This window comes from Martes martes (assembly GCF_963455335.1).
Source record: "Martes martes genome assembly, chromosome: 14".
NCBI classification, from domain to species: Eukaryota; Metazoa; Chordata; class Mammalia; order Carnivora; family Mustelidae; genus Martes; species Martes martes.
In genome coordinates, this window is record NC_137902.1 from 57,234,428 (window position 1) to 57,253,316 (window position 18,889).

The 18,889-nt window shown below is 38.5% G+C and overlaps 1 protein-coding gene across 4 annotated transcripts in view; it reads left to right on the forward strand.

Annotated features, from left to right (window-relative positions):
• Positions 1-18,318, forward strand: part of RUFY2 (RUN and FYVE domain containing 2) — a gene marked incomplete at its 3' end in the record, with an annotated part of 52,873 nt that extends 34,555 nt beyond the window's left edge. For 2 of the 4 annotated variants that reach the window (XM_080822889.1, XM_080822892.1), the window contains exons 15-18: positions 670-764; positions 10,347-10,395; positions 15,882-15,959; positions 16,043-18,318. In XM_080822889.1, the coding sequence (XP_080679015.1) occupies positions 670-764; positions 10,347-10,395; positions 15,882-15,959; positions 16,043-16,186 (366 nt within the window). Of the gene's footprint in view, positions 1-669; positions 765-10,346; positions 10,396-15,881 lie in introns of all 4 variants that reach the window. The other 2 variants (XM_080822888.1, XM_080822890.1) reach the window with 1 other exon arrangement.
• Positions 18,319-18,889: the final 571 nt, after the last annotated feature.

Below are 18,889 nucleotides of genomic sequence, written 5' to 3' on the forward strand. Positions count from 1 at the left end.
TAAAGCCTCTGCCTTCGGCTCAGGTCATGATCTCAGGGTCCTGGGATTGAGCCTCCGCATCAGGCTCTCTGCTCAGCGGGGAGAGTGCTTCCTCCTCTCTCTCTGCCTGCCTCTCTACCTACTTGTGATCTCCGTCTGTGTGTCAAATAAATAAATAAAATCTTTAATAAAAAAATCATAATTTATATTTATACTAAAGAGGCAGAATATACTGGTTGTATTTAAAAATACCAATAAGAAGGGGTGCCTGGCTGGATTCATGAGTTCAAGCCCCATGTTGGGTCGAGAGTTTACTTGAAAAAAAAAAAAAAATCATGGGGCACCTGGGTGGCTCAGTCAGCTGAGCATCTGACTTTTGGTTTCAGCTCAAGTCGTGATCTCAGGGTCGTGGAATTGAGCCCTGAGCCCTCTACTAGGCTCTGGCTTGAGGTTCCTTCTGTCCTTCCCTCCCTGCAAAATAAGTCTTAAAAAAAAAGAAAACTAGTAGAGTTTAAATGAATGGAAAATAGGTGATATTTGATGGCATAGCTGTGAGAGAGCTTGGACGTAGAGTTCTGTTTTTTATAAAAAGCTAAAGGATATATGTTCCTAATTATTGGTATATATACGGTGGGGAGTTTCTTGTTTATTTCTTTTAAATTGCATTTTCTGTCTTTTATTGTTTTGAAGGAGTTCCTTAACATCCAGGATGAAAATCAGCAGTTGAAAAAAATATATCATGAACAGGAGCAAGCTCTTCAAGAACTTGGCAACAAACTTAGCGAGTAATTTCTCTTTTTTCCTTCATCTATGTAGTCATTGACTTTTTTAAAGGTAGGAGTGTGCCAAACCAAGTAGGCAGAAGAGTTTAAATATAGAAAGAAAGATATGAACTATTAAAATCAAAAACCTTGGGGCGCCTGGGTGGCTCAGTGGGTTAAGCCTCTGCCTTTGGCTCATGTCCTGATCTCAGGGTCCTGGGATCAAGCACTGCATCAGGCCCTTTGCTCAGCAGAGAGCCTGCTTCCCTCTCTCTCTCTGCTTGTCTCTCTGCCTACTTGTGATCTCTCTCTCTGTTAAATAAATAAAATCTTAAAAAAATAAAAATAAAAAAAAACCTTAAAGATAAACGAAAGTTAGGTTCAGTTTAATACATTGTAGCTTTAAACGCTTAAGACTCCTATTTAATTTATTCAAATTAGAGAATTCAGAAGTTCATTTAGTATATTTTCCCCAGAACAAGAGAAATCAAATTTCCAAAATATCCAGAGAGATCGTTTTCAGACTGTTTTGAGAAGGAGCTAACGTTGTGAGAAGTGGAGAGTTTTATGCTAGAGTTGGGGCTTAACTTCATGCAGTGTGGTTGGTTCTGCTGCAGTCAGGCGTTACCTTGTTGCTAGAAAGACAGGAAGGAGCAACAGTGTTCTGTCTTTCTCACCTTCCTCCTTGTTCCACGTGGTCTGTGTTTGGGGTTAGGAGCTTCGTCCTTGTGCCCTGATTGAACATATTCCCGAGTATCTGGGATGAGCCCCGGAAGGTTTAGTTTAGATTGAAAGTATCACTGACATGTTAAAAAACAAAAACAAACTACAGAAAAGCAAAAGAAAGCTGTAGTGCCCATAATCTTAACACCTGTATAACCCCCTTTGATGTTTTATGTGATTAAAAATTCAAATAGCACAATTTCCTCCCTCTCCCAAGTATCAGTCCTCAAAGTAAGTAAACCTTAGTGAATGTCATAGCAAATTCATATGTGAACATCTCATCATATATATTAGTCATATATATGTACGTATATATCATTTGTAACAAACTCAATAGAAATCCTAACTGGAATGGAGACTTCGCTGCTAAAATGAGATTAAGAAATCTCGAGACCGGGGCCCCTGGGTGGCTCAGTGGGTTAAGCCTCTGCCTTCGGCTCAGGTCATGATCTCAGGGTCCTGGGATCGAGTCCTGCATCGGACTCTCTGCTCCGCAGGGAGCCTGCTTCTCCGTCTCTCTCTCTCTCTCTGCCTGCCTCTCTGCCTACTTGTGGTCTCTCTCTGTCAAATAAATAAATAAAATCTTAAAAAAAAAAAATCTCGATAGCAATTTCCAAGGCCATAGAAAAGAGTAGTTCACTAAAACCACAAAAGGAAATACAGGTTCTCAAAAAGATAAAGCTACTGGGGTGCCAGACTGGCCCAGTCAGTAGAGAATGTGACTCTTGATCTCAGGGTCAGGTTGTGAGTTTGAATTTCACATTGGGGATAGAGTTGGCTTTAAAAAAGAAAAGATAAAGCTATTTTTGTTTCTATAAATTCAAAGAACAATTTACATTATGAGTCTAATAAGCAAGATTTCAATTCTAATGTGGTATTCACCTAGTGAGCACTTTGACTTAGACCTTATGCTAAGCGCTTATTACTTTATTTCTCATTTATTCATTTGACAAATTCTAAGGTTGTATTACGTGTCAGGTACTATTGCAAGTGCCAAGGACTCAGCAGTGTACAATCGCACAATAAAAATAATACTGACATTTAAGATCATAAAGGGTTAATATTAAAACAGATTAGAATAGTAAAAGGGGAATATGTATTATTTTCCACCCATCTCCCATGTGATGCTAAAGACTATATGGTTTATTAAAGGCATGATCATTTTTTATTAATTTATTTTTTAAGGCATGATCATTTTATTGTTCAGATAGCTAAATTCACTTTTAAATTTTATTTAAGTTCAAGTTAACATATAATGTAGTATTGGTTTCAGGAGTTGAACTTAGTGATTCATCACTTAACATATAACCCCCAGTGCTCATCCAAGTAAGTGCCCTCCTTACTACCCATCACCCATTTAGCCCATCTCCCACCCACCTCCCCTCCAGCAACCCTCAGTTTGCTCTCTTAACTAGAGAGTCTTTTATGGTTTGCCTCCCTCTCTGTTCTTTTTTTTCCTCCCCTTCCCCTTTGTACATCTGTTTTGTTTCTTAAATTCCACATATGAGTGAATCATATGGTATTTGTCTTTCTCTGACTGAGTGACTTCAATTAGCATGATACACTCTAGTTCCTCATTTTTTTTTAATTTAAGATTTTAAGTAATCTCTTTACCCAATGTACTGAACCTATCACCCTGAGATCAAGAGTTGGATGCTCTGGGGCCTGGGTGGCTTGGTCAGTTGAGTGTCCATCTCTTGATCCTGGATCAGGTTTTGATCTCAGAATTGTGAATTCAAGCCCTGCACTGAGTAGGCCCAGCATGGAGCCTACTTAAAAAAGAACCACATGCTCTACCAACTGAGCCAACTGGGCACCTCTGAATTCACTTTTTTTTCCCTTTTTCCTTTAGTCTAGTTCATTGTTTATCAAATTTTGGTTCACGTGAAAATTATTGCTTAAGGTTGGATATATTCAAAATCTATACTGAACTTTATGGGCTATTTTTTTAATTAACATATAATGTATTACTTGTTTTAGGGATACAGGTCTGTGAATCATCAGTCTTAGACAATTCACAGTGCTCACCATAGCACATACCCTCCCCAGTGTCTGTCACCCAGCCACCCCATCCCTCCCACCTCCCTCCACTCCAGCAGCCCTCAGTTTGTTTCCTGAGATTAAGAGTCTCTTACAGTTTGTCTCCCTCTCTGGTTTCATCTTGTTTCATTTTTTCCCCCTCCCTTCCTCTATGATCCTCGGTCTTGTTTCTCAAAGTCCTCATGTCAGTGAGATCCTATGATAATTGTCTTTCTCTGACTGACTTATTTCGCTTGGGATAATACTCTCTAATTCCATCCATGTCGTTGCAAATGGCAAGATTTCAGTTTTTTTGAAGACTGCATAGTATTTCTATGTGTGTGTATGTGTGTGTGTGTGTGTGTATGTTTATCTCACCTCTTCTTTACCCATTCATCTGTTGATGGACATCTAGGTTCTTTCCATAGTTTGGCTATTGTGGACGTTGCTGCTATAAACATTTGGGTGCATGTGCCCCTTTGGGTCACTACATTTGTATCTTTGGGGTAAAATACCCAATAGCACAATTTGCTGGGTCATAGGGTAGCTCTGTTTTCTGAGGAACCTCCATGCTGTTTTCCAGAGTGGCTGCACCAGCTTGCATTCCCACCAACAGTAGGAGGGTTCCCCTCTCTCTGCATCCTTGCCAGCATCTGTCATTTCTTGACTTGTTAATTTTAGCCATTCTGACTGGTGTGAGGTGGTATCTCATTGTGGTTTTGATTTGTATTTCCCTGATGCTGAGTGATGTGGAGCACTTTTTCATGGATCTGTTGGCCATCTGGATGTCTTCTTTGCAGAAATGTCTGTTCATGTCCTCTGCCCATTTCTTGATTGGATTTGTTCTTTGGTTGTTGAGTTTGAGAAGTTCTTTGTAGATTTTGGATACTAGCCCTTTATCTGATATGTCATTTGCAAATATATTCTCCCATTCTGTTGGTTGTCTTTCGGTTTTGTTGACTATTTTTTTCTTTGCTGTTTGTAAAAGCTTTTTATCTTGATGAAGGCCCAGTAGTTCATTTTTGCCCTTGCTTCCCTTGCCTTTGGCAATATGTCTAGGAAAGAGTTGCTGTGGCTGAGGTTGAAGAGCTTGCTGCCTGTGTTCTCCTCAAGGATTTTGAGGGATTCCTGTTTCACGTTTAGGTCTTTCATCCATTTTGAGTCTATTTTTGTGTGTGGTGGAAGACGATGGTCTGGTTTCATTTTCCCCACACCATTTGTTGAAGAGACTGTCTTTTTTTCCATTGGACATTCTTTCCTGCTTTGTTGAAGATTAGTTGAACATAGAGTTGAGGGTCTATTTATGGGCTATTTAAGGAATTTTCAAGAGTTATTTTGACTAAGTTTTTTTTTTTTTTGGACCAAGTTTTTTTTACATATGCCTGACGCCTCTGTTACTGCTCTCTGCATGTTCTTCTGAAGTTTGTGAATTTCTTTTTTTACTTTAGAATATATTAGAGGTTTTTCCATATCAGTACATCAAGATGTTCCATAGGATGGGCATGCTATAATTTAAACTTCCTAACTTTTTTTTCTTTTATAAACGATATTGCTGTGAAATCTTGTATGTGTGTGTGGATATATCTTGATATACTTCAGTGAGTATATCTAAAGAGTACGTTCCTAGAGGTGATTGCTGGGCCAAAAAGAATGTGCTCTATAGGGCGCCTGGGTGTCTCAGTGGGTTAAGCCCCTGCCTTCGGCTCAGATCATGATCTCAGGGTCCTGGGATCAAGGACCGCATCGGGTTCTCTGCTCAGCAGGGAGCCTGCTTCCCCCACCCCCCACTCTCTCTGCTCAGCAGGGAGCCTGCTTCCCTCACCCCCCACTCTCTCTGCCTGCCTCTCTGCCTACTTGTGATCCCTCTCTGTCAAATAAACAAATAAAATCTTTAAAAAAAAAAAAAAGGAATGTGCTCTGTAAAATTCTGTAGTGCCAAATCATCCTCTATTTTCAGTATTAGACCCCTTCAATATAGCTAAAATTAGTAGGAGAAAATGCTTTTGCCAGTCTGATAGTTGGAAATCTTGTTTTGTATTTTTTTAACCATAACCCCAGTTGAGCATCTGTATTTATCTACTTAAGTAATCTCTACGCTCAATGAGGGGCTCAAACCCGTGACCCTGAGTGTTGCATGCTCCAGGGGTGAAGCCAACCAGGTGCTCCTGAACATCTGTATCTGTGTCCCATTTGTATTCATAGCTTACTGCCTGTTCATATCCTGTGCATATTTTTGGTTGCTCTTTTTCTTAGGGGATCTTATTTTTAAAAGATTTATTTATTTATTTGACAGACAGAGATCACAAGTAGGCAGAGAGAGAGGGGGAAGCAGTCTCCCTGCTGAGCGGAGCCCGATGCTGGGCTCGATCCCAGGACTCTGAGATCATGACCTGAGCTGAAGGCAGAGGCTTAAACCACTGAGCCACCCAGGTGCCCCTTTCTTTTAGGGGACTTTAAAAATTGTACACATTGGGGCACCTGGGTGGCTCAGTGGGTTAAAGCCGCTGCCTTCGGCTCAGGTCATGATCCCAGTGTCCTGGGATCGAGCCCCACATCGGGCTCTCTGCTCAGCAGGGAGCCTGCTTCCTCCCTTCTCTCTCTGCCTGCCTCTCTGCCTACTTGTGATCTGTCTGTCAAATAAATAAATAAAATCTTTAAAAAAAAAAAAAAAAATTGTACACATTGTACATCTTCCATTTGTCTTTTTACTTCATTTATGAGGTTTTTTTCCTTGTTAATCTTTGAATTGTTATGGCAGAGATTTGTTAGTTTTCCTCTGCTGTTTCTGGGTCCATAGTCCCTAAGACATGCATAGGGTGAGCTTTGAATCAGAACTCCTTTTACCCTTTGCTTTGGTTCCTCCCGCCCCGTTTTATCCTTTCTTAACCATAATTTATCAAAGCTGGAGGAGGACCAGCGGCCCCTATGAAGTCTCCTATACCACAGCAGATTATCTGTGAAACGCTTTTATTCTTCCTCTTCATCCTCCTGCTCCTGTGATTATAAGATACCAAATTCTTCCCTAATACACGGGGTGATGAATGAGTATCTTTTTAAAAATTTGTTGAGGAGGGACTGAGATTGGATCAGTACTTTTTAATCTTTGCTTTTAATTTACCAGGAGCCTTTAGGCTTTATATAGACCATTTGAGTATTATTTAAAATGTGGAGTGGGAGGATAAAGGTTATTTGAACCATAATATGAACCATATTTAATTTTATTAAAAGGGAAAATTTATGTTTTGGAAAGAACCATTCTAGACTTTTTTTTTTTTTTTTTAAGATTTTTATTTACTTGACAGAGAGAGACAACGAGAGGGAACACAAGTATGGGGAGTGGAAGAGGAAGAAGCAGGCTTCCCCCCACCGAGCAGGGAGTCTGATGTACAGCTCGATCCCAGGACCCTGGGATCATGACATGAGCCAAAGGCAGATGCTTAACGACAGACAGAGCCACCCAGGCGCCCCAAAACTGTGTTTTCAAGTTATGATTAAACTTAAAAATTAGTATTCATTAGTATCACTCACAGGAATAAGGACTCCTCCACCATTTACTAGTTTTGTGACTTAAGGTTATTTAATACCTCTAAGCCCACTTCCACATTTGTAAAATGGAGAGTTATAAAATCCCCAAAGGGTGCTTTTTCTAATTGAGAATAAGCATGTGAAAGCCTCTAGCACAGTACCTTTGCATTATCACAACCAGAATATCCGTTTTCATGTCAGATGAGGTTGGATATGAAAATTACTTTCTACTGCTCCAGTTTCTGAACTTGTGATTTTAAATGTAAACGGTTAATTTTAACTAGAAAAATACTTTCACTAATGAAGTATTTACTCTTATTTCTTATTAAAGGATTCTTAAAAAGAATTTTTGATAAATTTTGAAAGGCTTTAAGTGTTATTCTGAATCAGTTATCTTATAGAGAGACTAATTTGAGGATTAAACAAAATGAAAATGAGCTGTTCATATTTGAAGAAAATGTGGAACATGAAATATTAGGATGGAATATTCAAGGAAGAGAACCTAAACTACTGTGTCTGTGTTAGAGTGACTGAGTTAAAAATGTATGAAGGATGATAATCAGCTTTTCTCTTATACTCATCAAAGCTTAAATTCCAACAAGAATTTTTAGTTTGGAAAAACTAAAGGACTCTTGCAAACATAGTATTCTGTAAAAGAGATTCTTTCCACATAAAGAAAATGACAGATTTTTTTTTCTTTCCTCAAAGCAGAGGTTTCAGGATTATCAGAGGTTTTATCATTTATGGATTTTTTTCCTGTAGTGTCATCATCGATTGTGTCACATTTATTACAGCCTCATGTTTTATCTTGGCCCTTCTCTCTGCTGTTTTCATGCCACGGTTGAATATTTTTACACAATTAAATATTTCTAAATAAAAGCTAATTAAAATGAATAATATGGACCTCTGTTTCCTCCCTACAGAGAAGAGATGTTCTTGTATATTTTGTTTACTGGGACTGTGGCTGCTACTCCTTTCTTTAGGGTAGTTTGGCAGTTCATATCGGAGGGGGCAATATTAGCTGTGTCCCTATTTGTAATTGAAGGCATTTTACCCAGAAATATATCAGCGCCAGTGAATTTTCATAACAATTTCTGTAACAAATGCCATTAAGCTACTTTCATTCCATATTCTGGTTTTCTGTGTAGCACAGTTACTGTTGTGACCATTATTCTCTCCAGCATCCATTTTTTTCAGCTACATTTTGTAGATGTGAATTTAGCCAAGAAAATTTTTTGTTGTATTTTTAATCTCTGTAGTTTTACATTGATTTTTCCCACTGTAGAAGTATGAACTAGATTTAAAAAACTATATTTTGTTTTTATGTCTTGGAACAAGGAACACTAGTAGTATGAAGCCATTTCCTACTGTTCTGCCTCAGGAGCAGAGACTTTATATATCTTTTGATCCAGTAATTTCATTTTTAAGTAGTTTTCCTATGAAAAAGAATACAAATATTTTGGTCATTCCAATTTTTTTTTAAAGATTTTATTTATTTATTTGACACAGAGAGAGAGAGATCACAAGTAGGCAGAGAGGCAGGCGCAGAGAGGGGGAAGCAGGCTCCCTGCTGAGCAGAGAGCCCGATGTGGGGCCCGATCCCAGGACCCTGAGATCATGACCCGAGCGAAGGCAGAGGCTTAACCCACTGAGCCACCCAGGTACCCCGGTCATTCCAATTTTAATGAACAATTTTTGTGGTGAGAAATTTGAAATAAGTTGAAAGTTCCACAGTAGATGATTATATAAACTGCTTTATATTTTTCATTGTCTACCATGTAACCATTTTACCATAATGATGTGGCAGATGCTTAACGGCAAGCCAGTAGCTCTCAGCCTTTCAAGATCTATTATTACCTGAAAAGAGCTGTTTATGGAAAACTATATAAATGATGACTCCATTTAAAATATACACATACTCAGGGGAATGGGGTTACTGGGTGATGGGCATTAAGGAGGCAGATGATGTAATGAGTACTAGAGGTTACATAAGACTGATGAAACACTGACCTCTACCTCTGAGACCAAAAATACACTATATGTTTAAATGAATTTAAATAAATTTTTAAAATATACACATACTCGGGGCACCTGGGTGGCTCAGTGGGTTAAAGCCTCTGCCTTCAGCTCAGGTCATGATCCCAGGGTCCGGGATCGAGCCCTACATCGGGCTCTCTGCTCATCGGGGAGCCTGCTTCCCTCTCTCTCTCTGCCTGCCTCTCTGCCTACTTGTGATCTCTGTCTGTCAAATAAATAAATAAAATCTTTAAAAATAAATAAATAAATAAAATGAAATATACACATACTCACCAACATGCAGATTATCCTCTCTGGGTAGTAGGATCACAGATAAATAGTGCTATTTATAATTTGCAAGTTCATTGATATGTATTTTCAAAAGGTGAAAAGTATCACAATTGCATTTTCCTTAATATTCCCACTCTTACCGTTCTTTTGCATCTGGTAGAGAAATAGTGTGTATAATGGCTAGCGTGGGCTTTAGCATCACTAAGAACAGAGTTTGAATCCTGGCTTCCCCAGTTACTGCCTCTGTGACCTGTTATGAGTGATGAAACCTCATCAGGCTTCACTTCATTGATACTGATTAATCTTTTTTTTTTTTTAAGATTTTATTTATTTATTTGACAAAGAGAGACAGCCAGAGAGGAAACACAAGCAAGGGCAGTGGGAGAGGGAGAAGCAGTTTCCCTGAAGAGCAGGGAGCCTGATGCCAGACTCGATCCCAGGACCCCAGGATCATGACCTGTGCCGAAGGCAGACGCTTAATGACTGAGCCACCTAGGTGCCTCTGATTAATCTTTAAAATAGGTGGGTTTGGGGGGCACCTGGGTGGCTCAGTTGGTTAAGCCTCCGCCTTTGACTCAGGTCATGATCCCTGGATCCTGGGATCAAGTCCCAGGGAGCCTGCTTCTCCCTCTGCCTCCCTCTCTCTCTGTCTCTCATGAATAAATAAATAAAATCTTAAAAAAAAAAAAAACTAGGGCTTTTTTTGAAGATTAAATGAGCATATACATGCAAAGGTCATATAACATGTCTGGTGCACTGTGAGCTTACAGTAAATGCTATTACTGATATTGTCACAACCACATGAAAATGCCAGTATTCTTTTGCTAAAGCAAAAAAAGCAAAAAAAGACATTTTTGCTTTTAGAAAATACAGGAAAATATAAAATATAATCCCACTAGTCAAAGAAGATCATTAGAATCATTTAGTATATACAATTTTATATCCTATGAAAAACCAATACCTGAATGAATTGCTAGATGTTCTGTGTTTAATATATTTACTGACACACAGACCCATTTGTAATCTTTTCAGATCAAAACTTAAAATAGAAGATATAAAAGAAGCCAACAAAGCATTGCAGGTGAGTAGAAACTCTTTCTCAAGTAGGAAAGTAGGGATATATGTGTGTCTCCAATAGAAGGTAAAGCCCCAAATCAACCTAAGGTACTGTTCCTGAATCCCAGGATTATAGAGGCAGACGCCCCAGACAGGTGTCCAGGATAATGGGGATCCAACTCTTCCCTGTTAACATCTCTAGAATCAGTCAGTAATCATGTTGGAAATGACCTTGGGAAGAATTTTTTCTATCTTTCCATGAAGCATGTCCTGATAGTGAATCTTGTCTTCGAGAGTCCTTGAGTTCCTGTGCTGGTCTGTTACTTACTAGTTTTGACTGGCAACAAGCCATACCTTCATGGAGTTTGTTTCCTCTTCTGAATGGCTTCTGAAATGGGCATATGATTTCGCAGGTTGCTTTGAATATTGAGGTTAATATGTGAGAAAAGTGATTAGTACAGTGTTTGAGTATATGGTTCTGAATGCATCTGGACACAGAGTCCCTTCTACAATCTGTCTCTCTCTGAGTAGTTCAGTGAGATTGCCTCCTACCACACAGCTTCGCATCCTGTTTTTTTTTTTAGCAAAGTGTTATGTGAAAATAATTTAAAAAGTGAATTAGTGCTAGAAAGAATTAAAAAAAAAAATGGTAGCAGTCTTCTGTTCTTACCACCCGTCCCTTATCCTACCTAGCTCCTGCCACCTGAAGGGAGCTACTTCCAGTTCTTTTAGTTGTTTCTTCCGGCTTTGCCCCCTATTTCTAAATAATAGGCAGTATATATTATTCACTCACTTACTTAAGAGCTATTTTAGACCTATCTATAGCCAAGTTAAGATGGTGGATGAGGAATTTTGCTTACTTTCACCCTGGTCTGTTTGCTCTTCATTGTCCTCCCAGTGTAATTACAAGTTTTCATGTAATTCATTTACTCTACATTCTTTGACTATTTAAATGTAGTTCTTTGCATGTAGTGTATTGTGATTATGCTTGCTTTCTTGAACTATTTCTTTTTCCCTCTGGAGTTAATAATTGCCTTTCCCCTGAAACTCATATTATACTATATGTTAACTGAATTGAGTTTTAAAAAATTATATTAGAGCATTTGAGATTTCTTATACAAATGCTTTTTATAATATGCTTTTTTTTTTTTTAAGGTTTTATTTATTTAGGGATGCCTGGGTAGCTCAGACGATTAAACATCTGCCTTCAGCTCAGGTCATGATCCCAGTTCCTGGGATTAAGTCCTACATGAAGCTACTTGCTCAGTGGGGAGCCTGCTTCTCCCTCTGCCTGCTGTTCCCCCTGCCCGTGCCCTCTCTGACAAATAAAATCTAAAAAAAAAAAAAAAAAAAAAGATTTATTTGAGAGGGTGTGGTAGTGGGGGAGCCCCAACACGGGGCTCAGTGCGAGTCTCAGTCATGACTTAAATGGAAACCCAAGAGTCAGATGCTCCACCGACTGAGCCACCCAGGCACGCCCCTAACATGCTTCTTTTTAAAAAAATTTTTTTATTTATTTGACAGAGATCACAAGAAGGCAGAGAGGCAGGCAGAGAGAGAGAGAAGCAGGCTCCCTGCTGAGCAGAGAGCACCATGTGGGGCTTGATCCCAGGACTCTGGGATCATGACCTGAGCCCAGGTGCCTCCCTTACATGCTTCTTGATTAAAGCTTTTCCCGTGTTGGGGCACCGGGGTGGCTCAGTCAGTTAAGCATCTGCCTTCGGCTCAGGTCATGATCCTGGAGTCCCAGGATTGAGTTCCACATCGGGCTCCCTGCTCAGTGGGGAGTCTGCTTCTCCCTCTGTCCTTCAACCTGCTTATGCTCTCTCTCATTCACGCTCTCTCAAATAAATAAAATCTTTAAAAAAAAAGTTTTTCCTATGGCAAAATGAATCAGGTTCTTTTTTCCTTGGAGTCACCCCTCGTGGAGTTCTTCGCTCTTCTGCTTCAGTCAGGTTTGGTCACCCTGTCTTGATATTTTCCTTTGCTGCCATTTTTAGAATTCCCTTATATGTTAGAGTTCCCGTTACCTGAACCCTTTAATGTCTTTCTTGGCTTACTCCCTTGTTTTGGGAAATGCGTCCTTCTGTAGCTTCCTAGAAAATGCCGAGTTGAAAAGACAAAGGTTTTAAGAATTTGTGCATCTGCGTATAGGCCTTTTATTTTGCTCTCACATTGTTTTCGATGGGTGGGGATGTCTGCCCAACTGTCATTTAAGTTCTGTAAAATTTTTTTCATTATGAAACATACCATATATATAACTGTATAAATATAACTTAAAAACCCTAGCATAGGGCATCTGGGTGGCTCAGTGGGTTAAAGCCTCTGCCTTTAGCCCAGGTCATGATGTCAGGGTCCTGGGATTGAGCCATGTGTCAGGTTCCCTGCTCAGTGGGAAGTATGCTTCTCCCTCTCCCTGTGCCCCTTCCCTCCTCTCTCTCTCTCTCCCTCTCTCACACTTGCTTTCTCTTTCAAATAAATAAAACCTTTAAAAAAAAAGACCACTTATTTAAAAAAAACATAACACTGGCATACTGATTAGCTTATAATAGAATGTTTGCTCCCTGATTACATTCTCTTCCTTATACTAATAATTCTCTATTTTGTGTTCATCATTATGTTGTTTTTCTTTGTAGTTTTATCATTTATGTCTGTCTTCAACAAAATATTATGTGTTCTCTGTTTTGATCTGTATGAAAATTGATTTATATTTGACTGGATTTTTTTTGTCCTTGCTGTTGGCCAGTTGATGGTCTAGGATAGCTGTCCTACAGAGTTTCTTAGATTCTGGATTTTATCTGCTGGCCCACAGTAATTTTAAACTTGTTCCTCTGTTCTCTTATTGCCTGTAAACTGGAAGTTAAATGTAAAGGTTTGGTTAGATTCAGGCGTAGCTTTGTAGGAGAAAATTTTTAATCTCTGCTACCATATTTTTAATATTCAGGCCCTTATTTACTCATTTTTCCTTTTAAAAATGGCATCCTGCATTTTATCTCTGAGGATATTCGTTATAGTTTTTCTTTTGCTACCACCTTTCTTTCTTCTGAATTCCCTTCGTGGGTTTGTTTGGCTCAAGTACCTCATGCCTGTTATTCCTTAAATGTTGGAAAATTCCACTTTAATAAAGGCACAAAAAATCTTGAAAAGCCCTGTGTGTGGTGGTTGGGTAGATGGGAATGGGTTTTTGTAGACTGGTAGGCCTCACCATAGAGATCCATAGATAATCTGTTAATAGTAAACTGCTGGGTACCCTTTCCAAATTATGTTAGTATCTACAGGACTTTTCTCTGTGGCAGCTGAGTTTCTCCAGAGAAGGATCCTCTAATATCCTTTTGGCATGGTGTGGTTGGGTCACTGACATTCTGGAATTAGGCAGAGAATAATAGCCATGTTTACAGAGGAATAGCTTGCTCTCTTCTAGTTTTGACTCTGCTTGAAAACAGCGGTTTCCTTGAGGAAGCAACTTTAGCTTTCTGGACAGATTTAGCCTTCGGGACAGGTTTTCCTGTCTGTAAAATGGGAGCTATAGGTACTGATCTCTGAGGTCTCTTCCAGCTGACACACTAGGCCTACCCTGCAGTGTATAGCTTTTCTCCTTGGGACACGGGAAGGGTAAGTTTAGTCAAATGAAAAAAAGTCTAGGGGTGCCTGGGTGGCTCAGTCAGTTAAGCATCCAACTTTCATTGAATTTGGCTTGAGTCGTGATCTCAGGGTTGTGAGATCAACCCCCACATTGGGCTCTGGGCTCAGTGGAGCCTGCTTCTTTCCTTCTACCCGTTCACACACACTCTTCCAAATAAATAAATCTAAAAGAAAAAAATAAACATTCTGGAAGGGGCACCTAGGTGGCTCAGTGAGTTAAAGCCTCTGCCTTCAGCTCAGGTCATGATCTCAGGGTCCTGGGATTGAGCCCCACATTGGGTTCTCTGCTCAGCAGGAGCTTGCTTACCCCTCTTCCTCTGCCTGTCTCTCTGCCTACTTGTGATCTCTGTCAAATAAATAAAATCTTTAAAAAACAATAATTCTCAAGACCAAGCCCTGATGTCAGAAAGATTACTTTTGCTTGGAAATTTGCTTCATAGCAGGCTCTCCATCCCTTAAGGTATAGCTTGGCAGGGAGCGAAGCTGCTTCCACTAGGTGGCTTTTGGACATTTGGGAAGTTACTTTCCTTTTTAATAGCATTCAACAAGTTGCGTTGGATTATCTTTAAGGTCCCATCCTAGTTTTAAAAAAATTCTACAATTTATTTGATTATTTACTGGTGTGTCTGGTATGAGCTATCCAGGGCTTGCCCCCCACCCCCAGCTCGATTTTAAGAATACAATAGTATATGTATACATGTAATACATATACAGTATATATGTTAACTGTTACTGGTAAGGCTTCTGTTCAACAAGTTATTAAATGAAAAGTTTTGGGGGGGAGTCAAGAATTACATGCAGATTTTTGTTGATGTGGAAGCTGCCACCCCTAATCCCCATTTGTTCAAGGGTCAGCTGTACTTGGTTCTTTGGCAGCAGCAACATGGTTTAGTCTGAGACTGTTTTAAAATGGAACATGTGATGGCATTAATCAGAAGCACTGAAGGCTTCTTCACCTGGGTCTTCTATACAAAATTGCTTTTGTAGGGAAAAAATGTTCCTAGCCAAGATCTTAAGATGGGTTAAGAATGGGTCAATTTAGAAATTTCAGGTGTCATGTTCTCTCTCACCTGTTAATGACTTATAATACATACATTTTCTACTTATCTACACAGTAACCATTACATTTGTTATAGAATTTAAGGGAAATTAATAGCCATGTAAAACTTTAAGGTGTAGTCTCCTCTAAAATAATGAATTCTAACATGATTTCCAAATTCTCTTCAGATTTTAAGGACTTACTGTGGTATGTGGAATACATATTGCCAAACTCATAATGCATTTCATAGTGAAAATGTATCCTTAAATACTGTTGGACTAGATAATCTCTAAGGCTCTTTTTCCTTAAAGAATATTCCCATTAATAAATTTTAAGATTTTATTTATTTATTTGACAGAGATCACAGGCAGAGAAGCAGGCATTGAGAGGAAGGGAAGCAGGCTCCCCGCTGAGCAGAGAGCCCGATGTGGGGCTCATCCCAGGACCCTGGGATGACCTGAGCCGAAGGCAGAGGCTTTAACCCACTGAGCCACCCAGGCGCACCCCCCCGCCCCCACTAATTAAACTTTTAGACATTTGACAATGGAAATGTCCAAACAGTTGTACAGAGAAAAACTAACCCATTAGCCAGTTTCAATATTTCACAGTATATGGCCTTTCTTGTATTTATATTCAACTATCCCTTCTCCCTCACCCAGATTATTTTGAAGCAAATCCCACACGTACTTATTCTCCAACTATTTCAGTTCTCTCTCAAAGAAAAGGACTCATTTCCAAGTCATCTCTTAGATGTTTTTGGTTGAAAATGTTCACATGTAATTTTTAATGTTAACAACTTTAGCCTTAATTTTCATGCTTCTTCCTTCTAGGGACTGGTTTGGTTGAAAGACAAAGAAGCAACACATTGTAAACTTTGTGAAACGGAATTCTCACTCTCTAAGAGAAAGGTAAGTGAGATAGGAAGTGAGTCCGAAGGACTTGATGCAAACATGACTTCTAATTTAACTTTTTTAATTTTTCCATTTAATAGCACCACTGTAGAAATTGTGGGGAAATTTTCTGTAATGCTTGCTCTGACAACGAACTGCCTTTGCCTTCTTCACCAAAGCCAGTACGGGTTTGTGATTCCTGTCACGCGTTGCTGATCCAGAGATGCTCGTCTAATTTGCCGTAAGACTCCAGACTAAGTCCTTATGTATGAAAGTACCTACAATGAATGGTTAATGTATGAACCATATACATGATCTATTTAGTCAGCCCTTCTTAAGCAGCTTTCAGACCGTACTGGTACCAGTTTTATCTTCCACGTATTCAGCAAATGGGAATTAGAAGCTGTAGAATAGCTCATTGTTATTCAAAAAGAACATTCAACAGGGCATGCTTTAAAATAACTTTTTGTTAATTCCTAATTGATGTAATAGTCATGTAACTTATAACACCACTAAAAAGGCCAGATAGCAGAGCTAACACACATTTGCCTTATTTTGTAAAGGCCTTCTTAAAAATAGGGGTTCAGATTCTTTTACTCTGCAAATTGTCAAGTCGGTATTTGATGGTGCCTGTAATTTTCTTAATGCACTTTAAAGTATCACAGTTCTCAGAAAGATCAGAAATATATTGAACTTTTTGCAACTATTAATATTCCAGTTCAAGTCTTTTCATTAGCTTGCTAAGGTTTCATCCTTAATAACTTGTCCTTTCTGCCCCACTTCCTTTGCCCATTTTGCATTAGAAGAGGCCAGTATTTTATCCTGTAAAAATTTCCTTTTGGTCTTCCTCTAATCAATGTATTTATTGGTATTTTCAGATATAGTAGGTTAAAGAGGTATTATTTTACCTCAGCTTTTTCCTTATTTTGAAAGGAAGTTGAACTAGTCTTTTACATTATTACTTACACATCTTTCCATGTTATACCTGACTCACCAAACTTTAGGGAGGGCTCAACACCTCTTAAAAAGAAAAAAATCCATCCCTAGAAGAAAATGTTTATTAATAGTAAGGGGTTACAGGCTCCTGATTGATTCTCCTCTAAGTATCAAAGGAGAAATCTAAAATAGTTTGCCTTTGATGGAATTTGAGTAATTAAAAATTTTATTCTATTTACATTCCAGTAGCTTTTAGGAAGCATTACAGTGTAGTGATCCACTACTGCAGTTCTGTATAGAGTGAAATATTCACCCTATACTGAGCGCCTCCAAGCCAGGATCCTGAGCAGATGAAGATGTGGTCTCAGCCCTGCCATGAAATACATGGTCTATTTCCAGCATGAAAGAGTCAACACTAATCCCGTTTTACCATACTTGTAGCACACCAAGAATATGTAAAATGTTACCCTTGTATCATTAATCCTTTGAATAGCATCACCATTTGGGAGATCCTTTTTCCCCCCTTTGGTGTTAACTTCAGCCATGCACTTTAAGTCTGTGAACCTTGCAAACAGGTCAGATAGGAATCTTTGATTACTCCTAAGCATTACATTTAGTAAATTAATCATGCCCCCCACCCACCTAAGATGGGGTTACTTATTCTGCAGGATCCTTTCCTCAGAGTATATATACTTTCACTAGGGCTTAAAATTAATTTTCTAAATTGCCAAAGTATGAAATCAGTATTTTACTTGAGGATTTATTTTCTCCAAATCCAGTTAGGTTTTGAGGTCTTCAGTTAGAACTGCTGTACAGATTTTTAGGTGGTCTTTCTTGAATGCTGACAGAAATACTGTCAAGAGAAGAATTATATTCTTGAACTGTTTTGTACTGATGGGATGATTAACATTTTTATGATTGTTAAAAATGAGAATAAGCAACTATGAAATTTCAAATACTGTTTTTTATTACTATGCTTATTAATACAAATTTCAAAATGTGATTTTGCTTAAATTCCAAAGCTGGGTTTCATTCAACAAATAAACCATAATTTTCAGTCCCCCTTTAAAATTCTTTGTTATTCAAAATTCCTGTTTATCACCACTGATTTTGGGCTTTTTGTAGTCAAGCTTTTATGATAGCAATACAATTTGCTTCATTTAGTTTGGGCTCTTATTTAAAAGCCATTTATACTAAATGTTGGATTTTGTTGTAAAACTTCATTTGTATTATCAACCTACACTTTCTGATCTTCAAGATTTGCCCTCATTGAAAGTATTTATCTTCATGAATTTCACATACCATTCCTTCGTCTAGCCAGTACGACGCACAGTAATGCTATCACAGTGCCAAGGAATTGTGACTGTAATTCTTCTACTCTGCAATGTTTTAAAATGTGAATTTTATAAGCCAAATAAAACATATGAAAAATTAGCCTTTCAAAGGGCAACTTGCACTTACAACTTTTTATACCTTTACTACTTAAAAGATTTTAATAGAGCAGGTCCTGGGAAATCACATATAATCTTTAAAAAAAAAAAAAGGTAAGTGGTATGAGCCTAATATGTAAGTGGAAAACTTAGGAGAGGTACAAACATTAAGATGGAGCTCTGCTTTAGCAGATAGTTATGTTAGCTCAAGTGGAACCTCTTTCTGCAATAGGAGAAATCACTCCTTAGGTGTCACTTTGTCTAATGTTCCCTTATTGGTATCTTCCACCAATCTGATTTACAATCAGTAACCGACACAAATCATTCTAGGACAGAGGCCACACTATTATCTCCCACGTTGATATTTATTACTTTAATAACATTTCTAGCAAAAACAAGTAACAAGGTCAATAACTGAATTCACATTGACAGGTTTCATTTTGATCCATTAGCCAATTTGGGGGAAAAAAAGCCATACTGATCAAAGGGATTAAAAGTAAAAAGCACCTTTTCCTTGCTACACATAGTATTTTTTAATACAATGGCTCTAAAACTCCAGAGATCAAATGCAAAATCCAACTT